We start from the raw sequence: 15,249 nt of genomic DNA on the forward strand, positions 1-15,249 counted from the left end.
CAATAAATTAACTGATTTAAATTTATTAACAATTTCATTACATTTTCCTAAGGGCGTTCTCCTAAAAGGCAGACTAATAAGGAATGACATGCATCTGTGACCCAGATTAAATGAAGAAGTGAAAACTATGTAGCAAGCAGAAAGCGTGTCATCTAAACAGGAAGAGTCGTTTTATTCAGTGTGGAAATCATGGCAATAACAATAATAAATAAAAATAAAATAAAAGTCACATAGCAACATTTTTAATGTATATTTTGACACTTATAACAAAGTGATGCAGTCAGAGAATGAAAAACACTATCACTAAAGATATATAGTGAAATGTGAGAATGAGAACCCCAGGCTAAATAAATTATATAAGTTATATATGTATTATAGAATGTAATTTTGCAGTCAGTGCAGGATATTAACACAGGCACACACATTAACTCCTGTAGCTTTTATGAGTTTCTATTTTGAAGCCTCTTTCTTGAAAACAGACTTTTAGATAAAGAGTAAATATAAAGAGTGCACAGTAAAGTGGATAATTTTGTGTTTGTCTCCATAGTGTGTAAATCTTGACAAACTGGAGCCTGTGACTACAGAGGAGAAATTAGTCAATGACTCTCTGGGTCTACTGGACAACAGAAAGTTCTGGGCTGGAATTGTGTTCACTGACATCAACTCAAACAGCTCTGAACTTCCTCCCCATGTCAATTACAAAATCCGCATGGACATCGATAACGTGGAACGCACCAACAAGATCAAGGATGCGTAAGTCAATACATTTGCCTTTTGACATTTTACCCCAGAACAGAACAGCTCATCAAAATGAATCCTAGTTTACAATGACAGCAAATTACAATATTCCTTTGTCATTACTGATGAACACTATGTCTTATGTGTAAATGTTATAAATATAGGGTCAGTGGTGTAGTCTTTGGTTAATATGTATTCTAATATTTTTCAACCTCTTTAGATACTGGGACCCTGGCCCCAGAGCTGACCCATTTGAGGACCTACGATATGTTTGGGGTGGATTTTCTTACCTGCAGGATGTCATAGAGCAAAGCATTATCAGAGCAGTAACTGGGACCCAAGAGAAGACTGGAGTCTACATCCAGCAGATGCCTTATCCATGCTACGTTGATGACATGTGAGTTTCTCTCAGTTCCTTGTGCTACTTTATAAAATGTATATTGATTTTAAATACATACCTCGTGGCAATAAAATGTGTAGAATTTGTTGAGTTTTTGTTTTCTAAACATAATATTTATCTCTGTGCTATTTAGTTTTTTGCGTGTGATGAGTCGATCCATGCCTCTCTTCATGACGCTAGCCTGGATGTACTCTGTGGCCATAATTATAAAGGGAGTGGTGTACGAAAAGGAAGCCCGCCTCAAGGAGACCATGAGGATTATGGGATTGGACAACGGGATCTTGTGGTTCAGCTGGTTCATCAGCAGTCTTATTCCTCTGCTCATGAGCGCTGGACTACTAGTGCTTCTGCTCAAGGTAGTGCTACTACATGGATTTTATGATCCTTCAGTCACCTTTTAGGATCCTCCTAAAGTTACGTATTTTTAAGATTAAATGAGAACATTAGGTTGAGTTTCTTCACATAATGTTATATCTTGCAAGTTTATTATACCCCAGCTTATTAAACATTTACTTTTAGTCAGTTGAATAGAAATATGTGGCAACTTGATACTTTTTTATCACTTTTACACACTTTTGATATGCTTTTATATGAGAATTAGAAATCTGAATCTACTGGCAAGTCCCTACCATTTAATATATTGATTATCTTTTGATAATTAGGATCTGTTTAAATGGCATACTATTTGGATGACTTATAATTTCACTATGAGACTGAGTGGAGAGTGAATCTGCATTAACAGATTGCAGTAAACAGCAAATCCTGTGGGAATGATATTCTGAGGATGATTAATTTATATTTCCTGTAAGAACTTTGGCGTGGCACAAAATTACCAAGAAGTACTATGAATGATGTTTACAAGCCTGCATTATTCATGGAAAACATCTCTTTGCAATTTGTTCTAACCAAGATATAGTAATATTGTAATTTAACAATATTCCATCCATCCATTATCTGTAAGCGCTTATCCAGTTCAGGGTCGCGGTGGGTCCTAAGCCTACCTGGAATCATTGGGTGCAAGGCGGGAACACACCCTGGAGGGGGCGCCAGTCCTTTACAGGGCAACAGATACACTCACACATTCAGACACTTTTGAGTCACCAATCAACCTACCAATGTGTGTTTTTGGACTGTGGGAGGAAACCGGAGCACCCCAAGTAAACCCACACGGACACGGGGGAACACACGGGGGCGACACTACCTGCTGCACCACTGCACCACAATATATATTTTTTTGTCAGGAAGACAAAAATATCCCAATCACAATCCACTCATTCATTTTGTGATTTTAAGATCAATTTCATTAATCAGCAAGACCAAAATAGAAGTTGATTACTGTATTTATTAATCATTATTTTGATATTCTTCTTCTCTGCAGATGGGCAACCTTCTCCCTTACAGTGACCCAGGTGTGGTCTTCCTGTTCCTGGGCTCTTTTGCTGTCGTCACTATCATGCAATGTTTTCTTATTAGCACTGCCTTTGCTAGAGCTAACCTGGCTGCTGCCTGTGGAGGAATCATCTATTTCACCCTCTACCTGCCCTATGTGCTGTGTGTGGCCTGGCAGGACTACATCGGCCTCCCTGCCAAAGTCATTGCTGTGAGTTCACAATCACCACTGCTGAGAAGAGTAATGCTCCTGCAGCAAAGTGCAGCCTTGTATATGCCCCCATATCAGTCTGAAGAGTGACTGTGCTGGTCTATCTAAGTTTACATAAGCAAACTGCTTTTTTTATCTATAAAAGTGGCTGCTCCTTTATATGCAGTATCTTAACTGATAGTGTCTTTAGTGTAATTCTACAGTAAAGAGAGATTTTTCTGTCTTAACGTCATGTCTATCTGATCCCTAATCTAATGCTTATCTACATGTGCACTTTGGCTGCGAGTGAAAGTGACTGTTTGCCTTATGGAGATGAGTCTTATGCTAGATTCTCCACCACCCAGCTTTTGTTCTTAATTCACATATTTAGTACATTAAACTGAACCACTAGTAAGCAGTTTGTATTTAAAAATCTGTACTTTTATCATGTTCAGTGCTCTAATAAACTGAAAATTGATTAATTTACAAATTAATGTAAGACAAATTTATGTTGTAATTAGAAATATTGAAACCTGATATAACTGTTTCAAATGACACCCCTCAATATTAATTACATAATGGAAAATGAAACAAATCAAAGATAGAACTAATTATAAAAATTTTAAAAAATATATTAGGTTGACATATATGCGAGATTCTCAAGCCTGTAACTCCAGCAATGACACCATTTATTAATTTAGTTAGTTAATTAGTTACATTTTTTCTTGTCTTCAGAGCCTGCTCTCTCCAGTGGCATTTGGTTTCGGCTGTGAATACTTTGCCCTGTTTGAGGAACAAGGAGTGGGAATACAGTGGAAAAACCTCGTCTCCAGCCCAATGGAGGAAGATGACTACAGCTTAACGACCTCCATTATCATGATGTACGTTGATGCCTTCCTCTATGGTGTCATGACATGGTACATAGAAGCTGTGTTCCCTGGTCAATATGGCATCCCCAGACCCTGGTTCTTCCCATTTACTAAGTCATACTGGTTTGGAGAAGGAGACCAAAGGTTGACTCATACTCTACAGGGAAGGAAGGCAAATGCAGGAGGTAAGAACTTCATACCTGTACATAATTCAAATACTGTAATCCTTCTCGATGTGTACGTTTTGGATTTCTCCTTACAATATCCGTACATATTCTATTATATTCATTTGTAGCTGTATGCATTGAAGAAGAGCCCACTCATCTTGAGCTGGGAGTGTACATTGAGAACCTCGTGAAGGTCTACCGCCATGGAAGAAAGTTGGCAGTGGATGGACTGACACTGGGATTTTATGAGGGCCAGATCACCTCCTTCCTTGGTCATAATGGAGCAGGGAAAACCACCACCATGTAAGACCTAAGACAGTTGTCACCCTTTCTTCATGGCATACAGTTCTTATTATCTGTAGTTTAATTTGTCTTTTGTTTTGAACTGGATATTCAAGACTAAATTGGTATTTTGACAATATATTCCGTTTGTAATTTGATGGAGCTCTTTTCAGCCACCAGTTTAGTCTAACCTAAGCAACTCTGTTTGCTGTAAGAGACGATTACATTGTAGAAATAATGCCTTGCACACCAAACCTTCTACCTTATATACACTGTGTATTATATGTCTATATAAAAGGTCTGACAGATAATATTCATGCAATATTTTAGGTCCATTCTGACAGGTCTCTTTCCACCAACATCTGGAACGGCATATATCATGGGCAAAGACATCCAATCAGAGCTGAGTGCCATCAGGCAGAGTTTGGGAGTGTGTCCTCAGCACAATGTCCTCTTCAGCATGTAAGGACTTTTCAAATTTCAGGCATTCTTTTTTCCTGTAATCTACATTTGTTTATACCTGAAAGTTGCATTTTAATGTTTTTAAATAAGCGCTTTCATTAAATGTTCAGTTAATTCCTAGCAGACTTTTAAACCTCTTTCTCTTACTGTCTGTGAAGGCACGTTAAGCATAATGTATTTTACCGTGCCACCTAAAATTAGTCTTTGATGTGGTTGTGTTTATTCAGTGGCCTATGTGCTGTTTGTGTTCAGGCTGACGGTAGAAGAGCATGTATGGTTCTATGCACGTCTCAAAGGCCTGTCTGAAGAAGATGTTAAAGCAGAGATTGATCAGATCCTGTATGACACTGGACTGCCACACAAACGCAGGTCCAAGACAAGTGAGCTTTCTGGTGAGTGAATTGATCTTTAGAATGAATCAAATCAACTCTGTCAGGTTTGAGGTTGAGTGTTGATGATGTTTGCATTTTTAAAGGTGGCATGCAGAGGAAGCTTTCAGTGGCCCTAGCTTTTGTTGGAGGTTCAAAGGTTGTGATTCTGGATGAACCAACTGCTGGTGTGGACCCTTATGCTCGTAGAGGAATCTGGGACCTGTTGCTGAAGTACCGAGCAGGTATCCATTTAAAATTTAAAAACGGCAATCTTTTCCTAACCTCATTAATTGCATTAATTACATTGCTGTAAATTTTTTGAAAAATAACATGTAAATTATGTTGTTTTGAAAGATGAATTAAAATATGTTATTCAGTGTGATGCTGTATGTCTTCCTCCAGGCCGAACTATCATACTCTCCACACACCACATGGATGAGGCAGACATCTTGGGTGACCGTATTGCCATCATCTCGCATGGAAAGCTGTGCTGTGTAGGGTCCTCTCTCTTCTTGAAGACCCATCTGGGAACTGGATACTACCTCACTTTGGTAAAAAAAGAACCTGAAATTTCTCTCAGCTCCTGCAGAAACTCTAGCAGCACGGTGTCTTACATCAAGAAGGTGAGATTATCTGTTCACTGAAAATTTGCTAACATTTACCTATTATTCTCAAAGTCTTTAAAGATGAAAGTGAATTTGTAAATTCAAACATTGTGTGAAATGTCTATTTCAGGATGATGAAGCTTCAGAGAGTAGCTCAGATGCTGGTCTTGGCAGTGATCATGAGAGTGATGCTGCTACAGCTGTTGGTAAGCTTGAAATCTGTACTTTTTTAAAACTGTTTCTCTTTTGTTTCAATGTAAAAAAAATGAAGAAGAAACCATAATATAAACTGAAATTACAGAATAAATTATTTTGACTGATTTGCTGTTTCATTGAGGGAAGAATCCAAAATGTATAAAATTGATAAACTAAACTTATTTTATCCGGCCAAAAAAACTAACCTCTTAAACCTAACATCTACATTTAATCCTGTCTTTAATCTCACTACTAACCCATTGTGTGCCTGGTTCTGAATATACCTGCAGGCTCTTCATTGGCTGACTCACCTATTGTTCCTGCAGACGTTTCTCTAATCTCAGGTCTGATCATCAAGCATGTTCCTCATGCACGTCTGGTGGAGGACTTGGGCCATGAGATCACTTACGTCCTTCCCTATGAAGCTGCCAAAGATGGTGCCTTTGTTGAACTCTTCCATGACTTGGATGATCATCTCGCTGATTTGGGCATCTCCAGCTATGGTGTTTCTGACACAACCCTTGAAGAGGTACAATTCTGATTATAATGCTTTGGAAAAACATTTTTCCACTTTGTTTACATGACTTTTTAATTTTAATTTTGTTGTTGTCATTTAGATTTTCCTAAAAGTGGCAGAGGACAGTGGAGTTGATACGGAAATTCTGTCAGGTATGACGATTCTGTAATCATATGAGCACAGTAAAAGAATGGATAAACAAATTATGGAAGGATGAGTGGCTTTCTCTAATTCACATATTTGTATCCACACAGATGGTACTCTTCCTGTACGCAGACGCAGGCGACATGCTTTTGGAGCTGACCACCAGAGCTGCCTCAAACCATTGACTGAGGATGACAATTTTGATGGCAATGAATCAGACGTTGACCCAGGTATAACGTTTTCCAATAATCCAATGACATCAATTCAATATATATTGTATTTATTGTATGTCTTTGCACCAACAAAGTAGGCTTATGGCTTTTCCTCATTTTCCTCATGTGTATTTATGCTCCTTAGATTCTAGGGAAACTGATTTTTTGGGTGGTTCAGATGGGAAAGGTTCGTACCAAATCCAGGGCTGGAGCCTGAAGAGACAACAGTTTGTGGCTTTACTGTGGAAGAGGTTCCTCTATGCTCGCCGTTCCAGGAAAGGCTTTTTTGCACAGGTGTGAAACAAAAAAAAATTTTGTTGTGCATCCCTGTTCTGTTGTGAGGAGTTGAACATCCTACATCCTATAGCCATGATTCGCTGACAGAATTATGCTAAACACTTGGTACTTTTGTTAGTAGCTGTCTGGAAAAAAAAGCTTAGCTTTCCTAACCAAACTGCAATCTCAGGGCAAATAAAAAAATGAACTGACACATTTTTACTCTGTTTTGCAGATTGTTCTACCTGCTGTATTTGTGTGCATTGCACTGGTCTTCAGTCTTATTGTTCCCCCATTTGGAAAGTACCCCAGTCTTGCCCTGCAACCTTGGATGTATGAAGACCAAGTTATTTTCATCAGGTAACTAATCCAATATAAAGGCAATGTTTTTCTAGTATTTTGCTTAGAAGTATCTCATATATCAATATGTCATACTAAATCAGTTATTGTACTTCAGTGTCACCCTTAATTAAATGAAGTTTATTTAAAAATATTATACACTGAGTGCAATTTGTTTAAATGGAATTCACTTTCATTTGGCAATATGTCAGATTGTGAAGAAACAGTATCCTAATAACTATGTAATAGCAAATTTAGGGGGGAAAAAAGCAGAATACTGAGTACTCTAATTTCCTCAACAGTGAGGATGCACCTGAAGATGTGAGCACCCAAAAATTACTTACTGCTCTAATGGATGGCCCTGGCTTTGGAACACGCTGCATGGAAGGAGAAAGAAAACAGTGAGTAAAGTATGAAGTCAAGTAAAATTAAATAAAATGAATATATGCTTCTAAATGCTTCTAAATTTCCCTGTGTGACAGTGCTTTCACAGATGATCAGTGCACTATGGGTGATGAAGATTGGATCACACCAGAGGTTGAAGAAAGTGTCCTGGATGTGTTCATCATGCAAAACTGGACTATGGAGAACCCATCCCCAGAGTGTGAGTGCAGCTGTGATGGCAGAAAGATGATGCTGCCAGAGTGCCCTGCAAGCGCTGGTGGACTGCCACCTCCACAAATAAAGATCAGCGAGAGGGACACTCTCCAAAACCTGACTGGAAGAAATATCTCAGACTACCTTGTGAAGACTTACGCACAGATCATTGGCAAAAGGTATTACTTCACTATGGCAGCACTTTGAACTGGAAAATAAAAGGGACAGTTTCATCTAAACCTCATCCAGACACTGATTTATGTCTGGTCTCTAGAGTCTGTGCAGAACAGTAAAGCAGCTGTTTTTTTTCCCCTTGCTTTGCCTTTTTCACAGTTTGAAGAACAAAGTCTGGGTTAATGAGTTCAGATATGGAGGTTTCTCATTGGGTGCTAGAAGCACTCAGGTGCTCCCACCTGCTGAGGAGATTGACGACGCCATTTTACGAATCAGGGAAATATTTAAACTGCCACAGGTAAGCTAAATGTTATGGTTCTCACACTGTTATTATTTCTCTCTCAACAATTTGTACCATGGCTAAGGGTTATCTCTTGTATTCCAGAACTCAGGAACAGCAGCTGACCGCTTCCTCAAGAGTCTCTCTACTTTCATAAATGGCCTGGATACTAAAAACAATGTGAAGGTGGGTTACTTTTGGCAAAGTGACAAACAATTCTTTTGGTGTAATGTCTCATACCACAGTGTAGTAGACATTTTGATAAAGTTCACAATAATGTTATTTGATATTCAATCAATTAATGTTAATAATTAACACAAATTACATTTCTTTTTCAGATCTGGTTCAATAACAAGGGCTGGCACAGTATAGGAGCATTCCTCAATGTGATGAATAATGGTATTCTGCGTGCTAATCTGCCACCAGGAAAGGACCCAAGTAAATATGGCATAACAGCCTTCAATCACCCTCTGAACCTGACAAAAGAGCAGCTCTCCCAAGTAGCACTGTAAGTGCAATAATAATTAACAATAACTAAATGTGATTATGAACTACACTCGCTCTGTCGTATAAATTGTCTCCTAATCATGGAATTCTGGTATCATCTTGATATTTTATGCTTTCTTTACTAATTTCCTCTTTTATACCAAATATATTTTAGTGTGACAACCTCAGTGGATGTGCTGGTGTCTATCTGCGTGATCTTCGCCATGTCCTTCGTCCCTGCCAGTTTTGTAGTCTTCCTCATCCAAGAACGTGTGAACAAAGCCAAGCATATGCAGTTTATCAGTGGGGTACAGCCATACCTGTACTGGTTGGCCAACTTTATCTGGGATATGGTATGTATTTTCTGGCATAAAATTATTTATTTTATTTTCTACTTTACATTTACCACTTTTGAATTAACTTCCACAAAACGTGTTTGTTTGTTTGTCTTTTCTTAAAACACTCTTTAAATCTTTTGTGTTACAGTGTAATTACGTTGTACCAGCAACCCTAGTCGTCATCATCTTCGTGTGTTTTCAACAAAAAGCCTATGTCTCCTCAACCAACCTGCCTGTACTAGCCCTGCTGTTGCTTCTCTATGGGTATGCAGACCCAAATAAAACTCTCCTAAACAGCTACTTGTGTTTTTTTAAACAAAGCAACATGGTTTAAGCAAAAAGGAATGTAATGACAGTCTTTTGCTTTTTCTCTCCCTCTCTTTATAGGTGGTCCATCACACCTTTGATGTATCCAGCCTCATTCTTTTTTAAGATTCCCAGTACAGCTTACGTTGTTCTCACCAGTGTCAACATACTTATTGGCATCAATGGCAGTGTGTCCACATTTGTAATGGAGTTGTTTGGCAACAATGTAAGAACACTACATTTCTGCACAATCAAGTCTAATAGACAAACCATATATAGCATATTCAATATTTAACAAGTTAACTAGAGTGGAATGTAGTCTGGTGGTACAGAAGAAAATGTCACGTTTAGAAATGGTCGATCTCAAGGCTTGTGTTTGGTTAAACATGTTACGAACGGTGTATAATGAAGTTAAAGCCTGTTTATGAAATTAACTATTTCTTCTTCTACACCCCCAGGAGATTGGTGGTATCAATGACATTCTCAAGAATGTGCTCTTGATCTTTCCTCACTTCTGTTTGGGTCGAGGTCTGATTGATATGGTAAAGAATCAGGCCATGGCTGATGCCCTGGAGAGGTTTGGTAAGAATAGTTTGTCAATTTGAAAACTACTCAGGATGTGTGCTCTACTTATTTATACTCATTGTCATATTACAAGCTACCAGAGTTTTAAGAGTTGAGAGCTCTTCAAGAAGACAGCAGGCTTCCAATTAATTAACTACATTAAATCCACATTGATTAAAGTAAATATATTAAATAAAACTATTGATTTCTTATGTTTTTTTTTTTTTTGACAACCATTGAGGTGAAGCCATTTAATTTGGAAAAAATGTCAGAAACAACTGCAACACATTCTTTTTTTTTTGAGTGCATGAAAAAATGTTTAGTGTGTATGGAGTTTGAGGTACACACCTCTAATAGTGCATATATACCTTTTGATTGATTACAGGTGAAAACCGTTTCCGTTCTCCTCTGGAGTGGGACATGGTGGGCAAGAACCTCTTTGCCATGGCAGTGGAGGGCGTGGTCTTCTTCATCATCACTGTCCTCATTCAGTATCGCTTCTTCTTCAAACCCATGTAAGGAGGCAGAACATTTTGCAACTTGATAAGGGAAATTTTTAATTTTTCAGGGTTGATTTTACTGACTTTGGATTCTGGTGGTTGTGCAGGTCTCTGAGCGCTAAGCTGAGTCCGATTGGAGAAGAAGATGAGGATGTGGCCCGGGAGAGACAGAGGATTGTTAGTGGAGCAGGACAAGGAGACATCTTGGAACTCAGAGAACTTACTAAGGTCTAAAAAATTTCTGAAACATTTTCATCAAAACTTACTTGTTTATTATATCCTTGTTACACTATTTCAATGCAGTAACAGTGCCATTTAGGTGTTAGGCCCAATCCTTACATTAAAAATGCTCTAATCAGTGTGATATTTCTGCTACAGGTGTATAAGAGAAAACAGAAGCCAGCTGTTGATCGACTGTGTGTGGGCATTCCTCCAGGCGAGGTGAGACACTGTTTATACACACTGATTTAACTTGCTCACATTTTCTAATATGTCCAAACAAGAGAGACTATAAATTTGAACTTGGTCTATTCCTCAACCCAGTGCTTTGGTCTGCTCGGCGTGAATGGAGCCGGAAAGACAAGTACATTCAAAATGCTGACAGGAGATTCCGTAGTAACAAGTGGAGAAGCCTTCCTGGCGAGAAAGAGGTAAGGCAATAAAAATAAGTTAATTAAACACATTTAAATTTGCTTTAAATATGTAAATTTCATATTATTTAGTAAATTGTCTCTGCAATATAAAACAACCTCTGGATCTGTTTTCTCAGCATACTCAGGGAAATAGACCAGGTGCATCAAAACATGGGCTACTGTCCTCAGTTTGACGCCATCAATGACCTGCTGACGGGCAGAGAGCATCTAGAATTTTACGCAATCTTGCGAGGGGTGCCGGAGAGGGAAGTGTGTGAGGTGAGTTTAGTCTCTTGTAGTATAAAGGCATGACATGCAGTGTCAATGAGTGCATTATATAGCAAACATTTTTTGGGGTTTGGTAGTTTTATTTTTATTTGTTTGCATAAATTCAACACCATGTTTAAGGTGAATTATTGTTTCTCATGTACTGAAATCCTAGCAGCAAATAGTGAGTGTATCACTTAGGTTTTTCTTCTCACACACACACAGATACACACTCTTTTGGATTTGTTAGAAAGATCCTGCTGGAGTGGATGGACGTCAGTTTCTGCTTATTTACGCACAATAGGTCCTCTTGGTAATTGCTGAGCTCTGCTTAGTGAAACGGAGAGAAATAACAAAAAGGAGAAATAACAAAGAATCTGAAAGGAGCTGCTTTAAGAAAGTTTACATTACCACTTTTACAGCCGGGCTGCAGGGACTCAGTGTGTGTATGTATTCCTGCAGGTGGCTGAGTGGGGTGTTCGTAAACTCGGCCTGGTTAAGTATGGCGATAAAGCAGCTGGAAGCTACAGTGGTGGCAACATGCGCAAACTCTCCACTGCCATGGCACTTATTGGAGGGCCACCAGTGGTGTTTCTGGTATGTACGCACATGCTCGCACATATTTCCCCATTGCTTACAAACTCAGGGTGATCATGCACTGTCTGCAGCACTCAACAACCAACACAATGCAGTCTGTTTCCTGTGAATGATGTTTAGTTATTCTCTCAGTGGGGATTCCAGTGCTGTTATATAACAATGTTAAGGACTAGTTTTGAATCTGTTAACATGACCCTAAAATGTATATTTAATCTTCAGTCTTACCCTAAACCAAACACAATTAATCTAAACTAAAACAAAACACCTAATATTTATCCCTAACACTGAGGTTCTGTGTTTCTCTAAAATAGTTTGCCAACAATTAGACAAATCACAATATACCAGGACTTTTAGTGTACATCAAGATAAAGAGATGCGTTTTTCTTTGTGCGCTGTATTATCAGTGTGGAGTGACCTGAGCTTGGATTTCCTCTTTATTACAGGATGAGCCCACCACTGGTATGGACCCCAAGGCCCGCCGTGCTCTATGGAACTGCATCCACAGTGTTATCAAAGAGGGTCGCTCTGTTGTGCTCACCTCACACAGGTGAAACTTACTTACTGCATTCACTCAAAGTTTTATTCATTATGTAAAGACTTCACATTGCTTCTGTTGTGTAGCTGTTTACTGTCTGGGGTTCACCTGTTGAGGAAAGGGTTCTCCTTTTGGGTCTTGGTTCCTTTCAAGGTTTCTTCCTCTTGCTTGTAGGGTGTTTTTCCTGCTATTGTCATGCTTGCCATTAGGGGCTTGGATCCAGACTTCAAAAAAGCAGCTTTATATAAGTCACAAACCATATAAAAGATACATTTGACACAAACTGAACTTATGCAGAGTGAGAAATAATTAAAATTCCACTAGAATAGTTCTTCAAGTGACAGACATGATTCTGTGTTAATGAAGAGCTATTGTATTTGTTGTCATGTAGACAGACTAAAACATGACTAAAAATGAAATATAATCCTGAAATATGCACAGTAGTATTTAGTACTTTCTAGCAAAAATGAAATGGGTGGTCTTTGTCGTCCCCAAAAGAAGCATCATTTGTAAATAAGATATTTGTGGTTGAATCAGGTGCTTTCACTCGATTTTATTTATGTTATTATGACTTTTATTTTTCCGTTTCTCATGCTGATATTTGTTTTCTGTTTGTGTTGTATTTTGTATTTTAATGTTTTCACTGTTCTGAGTAATTCAAGTTTATTATGAATTGAATTAGAATTATTGAAGTTAACTCCAAGTTATGAATAACCACTAGAGGGCATGAATTTCCCAATCTATGTACATTACTGTGGTTGGTGAGCTAAAGTTTGCTCTTTTGTTCCACAGCATGGAGGAGTGTGAGGCCCTGTGCACCAGGATGGCCATCATGGTAAATGGCAGATTCCGCTGTCTTGGCAGCGTCCAGCACCTGAAAAATAGGTGAGATAACCACACCACTCTCAAAGTGCCTTTTATCCTACTTATTTGCTTAGTAATGTACAAGTTCATATAGTCACATATTATATCATAGCAAAGCAGTTGTGTATTTTGGATGATTTACCATCCAAATATATATTTTCCTGATTTCCCCCCCTTTTTTTCTTCGCTGATAAACTTGTCTTTGTGTTGTGCAGGTTTGGTGATGGGTACACCATCATCCTTAGGGTAGCAGGCCCAGACCCAGATCTTCAGCCTGTTATGAAGTTCATTGAGAGTGAGCTTCCCGGTAGCACACTGAAGGAGAAGCACAGAAACATGCTACAGTATCAGCTCCCCTCATCTGTCTCCTCCCTTGCTCACATCTTTAGCATCCTTGCCAAGCACAAAGACTTACTAAGAATAGAGGACTACTCTGTTTCTCAAACTACACTGGACCAGGTCAGAAAAAGGAAAAAAAAGCTGTCCTATGACATATTCTTATGTTCAAAATTTGTGTACCTTTGGGTGGTGATCATATAAAATTATTTATTTAAAGGGCACATATCCTTTAATTCTAGCAATACCTCTATTTAGTACATTTTCCAGCCGGTCTTTATCTCTGTCCATTTTCATATATTTAAAAAATGAATGTCTGTTACTGTCTTGTTTACACTACACTGAACGGCAAATTTTTATATATCTTCACCTGCCTCGCTCATATTTATTATTTTATTATTATAATAGCTAATATATAATATAATTATAATATTATAATAAAAATATCTTGTTTTTAAGGCTATACACATTTTGCTGCTGGCGTCTTATCTGAATCTCTTTCACAAGAAAACATCCTGATCAATATTCCCTCTCCTGCAGGTGTTTGTTAACTTTGCCAAGGACCAAAGTGATGACCACAGTGACAACTCTATACGACGAAAAGAGACCACAGTGGACATTCCTCTACTCAGCTTGCCAGCTAATATAACAAAAGAAGAGAATCCCAAGGAGAGCTTTGTTTGACCAAAAGACTGTGAAAGTGGTGCCAGTGAAATTAACTTATTTCACAATGCCCTTCTTGTCTTTGTTCTGCAGTCAGCTAATTAATTTGCTCAGTCAGCCGTACGAGGCCTGCAGGAGTGTGCTGTGCAGACACAGTAGTCAAGAAACTCAATGCAAGTCAATGCAAAAAGATTAAGGGTCCACTCGGGGTGAGACGTGGAAAAGGATTGCCATGCAAATCCCAGCTGAGTGTGAGGGTGAAACTTGAATAACTGCCATAATTTTGTTCTCATATAAACTGCACAGGGAATGTGTCTTTGTGCAGGTTTTGTATTTGTAGTTAACAAATAATTTGAGTATGTTGTGTAATTTTGGATTGGTAACTGCAAATGGGAGAAAATATTCAGGGTCACTCTTTTTGTTCTTAAATGACATGATGAAGAACCACAATCATTTTCTGTCAAAATTGCTGTTTAATTCAATATGTGCCTTTATTTATGAACAATCGTTTTTTCTTTTTTTAAATGTCCTGTGGGCCATTATTTTGTAAAATATTTTTACAGTGCCTGACGTTTAATATTGAAATCTGGAAGAAATGGGAGAGGTGTTTAGTGTCAATTTATAAACGTACTGTACAGAGAAAATTTCAGACTTTTTTAATAAAAGAAGAGAGATTTATTTAGGAGGGGTAGCCTCTCAGTCACAAAATCTAATATATACCTCAGCAGAAACAGGAGTCCTGACATTTCAGCATTTTGAAGGACATTCGAGTAGTCAGTTGGAAGGGCTCTTATGGAAGAGTGATTTCAGGTAAAAACATTTTCTGGAAAGTTTTTTAGAAACCCACAATCCAACAGGCCTTATGACCTCAAGTAAGCCTTCAAAGCCAAGCTAAACTTTTGTAGTTCATGTTTCAGTACAGAGCTGGTGAGTTGTCCACAGAGTTAGGAGTCT

At 38.3% G+C, this 15,249-nt stretch overlaps 1 protein-coding gene across 3 annotated transcripts in view; it reads left to right on the top strand.

Annotated features, from left to right (window-relative positions):
• abca1b (ATP-binding cassette, sub-family A (ABC1), member 1B) overlaps positions 1-14,547 on the top strand; it is a 33,888-nt gene extending 19,341 nt beyond the window's left edge. For 2 of the 3 annotated variants that reach the window (XM_066669867.1, XM_066669866.1), the window contains exons 13-47: positions 548-753; positions 959-1,135; positions 1,272-1,494; positions 2,517-2,738; positions 3,453-3,771; positions 3,882-4,056; positions 4,366-4,497; positions 4,750-4,889; positions 4,973-5,110; positions 5,271-5,491; positions 5,604-5,679; positions 5,959-6,197; positions 6,286-6,337; positions 6,440-6,559; positions 6,687-6,835; positions 7,053-7,177; positions 7,459-7,557; positions 7,639-7,932; positions 8,087-8,225; positions 8,313-8,393; positions 8,546-8,715; positions 8,869-9,046; positions 9,180-9,295; positions 9,419-9,563; positions 9,796-9,919; positions 10,287-10,416; positions 10,509-10,629; positions 10,780-10,842; positions 10,945-11,051; positions 11,171-11,312; positions 11,763-11,897; positions 12,341-12,444; positions 13,225-13,317; positions 13,512-13,755; positions 14,173-14,547. In XM_066669867.1, coding sequence (XP_066525964.1) covers positions 548-753; positions 959-1,135; positions 1,272-1,494; positions 2,517-2,738; positions 3,453-3,771; positions 3,882-4,056; positions 4,366-4,497; positions 4,750-4,889; positions 4,973-5,110; positions 5,271-5,491; positions 5,604-5,679; positions 5,959-6,197; positions 6,286-6,337; positions 6,440-6,559; positions 6,687-6,835; positions 7,053-7,177; positions 7,459-7,557; positions 7,639-7,932; positions 8,087-8,225; positions 8,313-8,393; positions 8,546-8,715; positions 8,869-9,046; positions 9,180-9,295; positions 9,419-9,563; positions 9,796-9,919; positions 10,287-10,416; positions 10,509-10,629; positions 10,780-10,842; positions 10,945-11,051; positions 11,171-11,312; positions 11,763-11,897; positions 12,341-12,444; positions 13,225-13,317; positions 13,512-13,755; positions 14,173-14,316 — 5,343 coding nt within the window. In that variant the 3' untranslated portion in view covers positions 14,317-14,547. The remainder of the gene's footprint in view (positions 1-547; positions 754-958; positions 1,136-1,271; positions 1,495-2,516; positions 2,739-3,452; positions 3,772-3,881; positions 4,057-4,365; positions 4,498-4,749; positions 4,890-4,972; positions 5,111-5,270; positions 5,492-5,603; positions 5,680-5,958; positions 6,198-6,285; positions 6,338-6,439; positions 6,560-6,686; positions 6,836-7,052; positions 7,178-7,458; positions 7,558-7,638; positions 7,933-8,086; positions 8,226-8,312; positions 8,394-8,545; positions 8,716-8,868; positions 9,047-9,179; positions 9,296-9,418; positions 9,564-9,795; positions 9,920-10,286; positions 10,417-10,508; positions 10,630-10,779; positions 10,843-10,944; positions 11,052-11,170; positions 11,313-11,762; positions 11,898-12,340; positions 12,445-13,224; positions 13,318-13,511; positions 13,756-14,172) is intronic. The other variant, XM_066669868.1, reaches the window with a different exon arrangement.
• The last annotated feature ends 702 nt before the right edge of the window (positions 14,548-15,249 follow it).

This window comes from Hoplias malabaricus, chromosome 4, assembly GCF_029633855.1.
Source record: "Hoplias malabaricus isolate fHopMal1 chromosome 4, fHopMal1.hap1, whole genome shotgun sequence".
Classification (NCBI taxonomy): domain Eukaryota; kingdom Metazoa; phylum Chordata; class Actinopteri; order Characiformes; family Erythrinidae; genus Hoplias; species Hoplias malabaricus.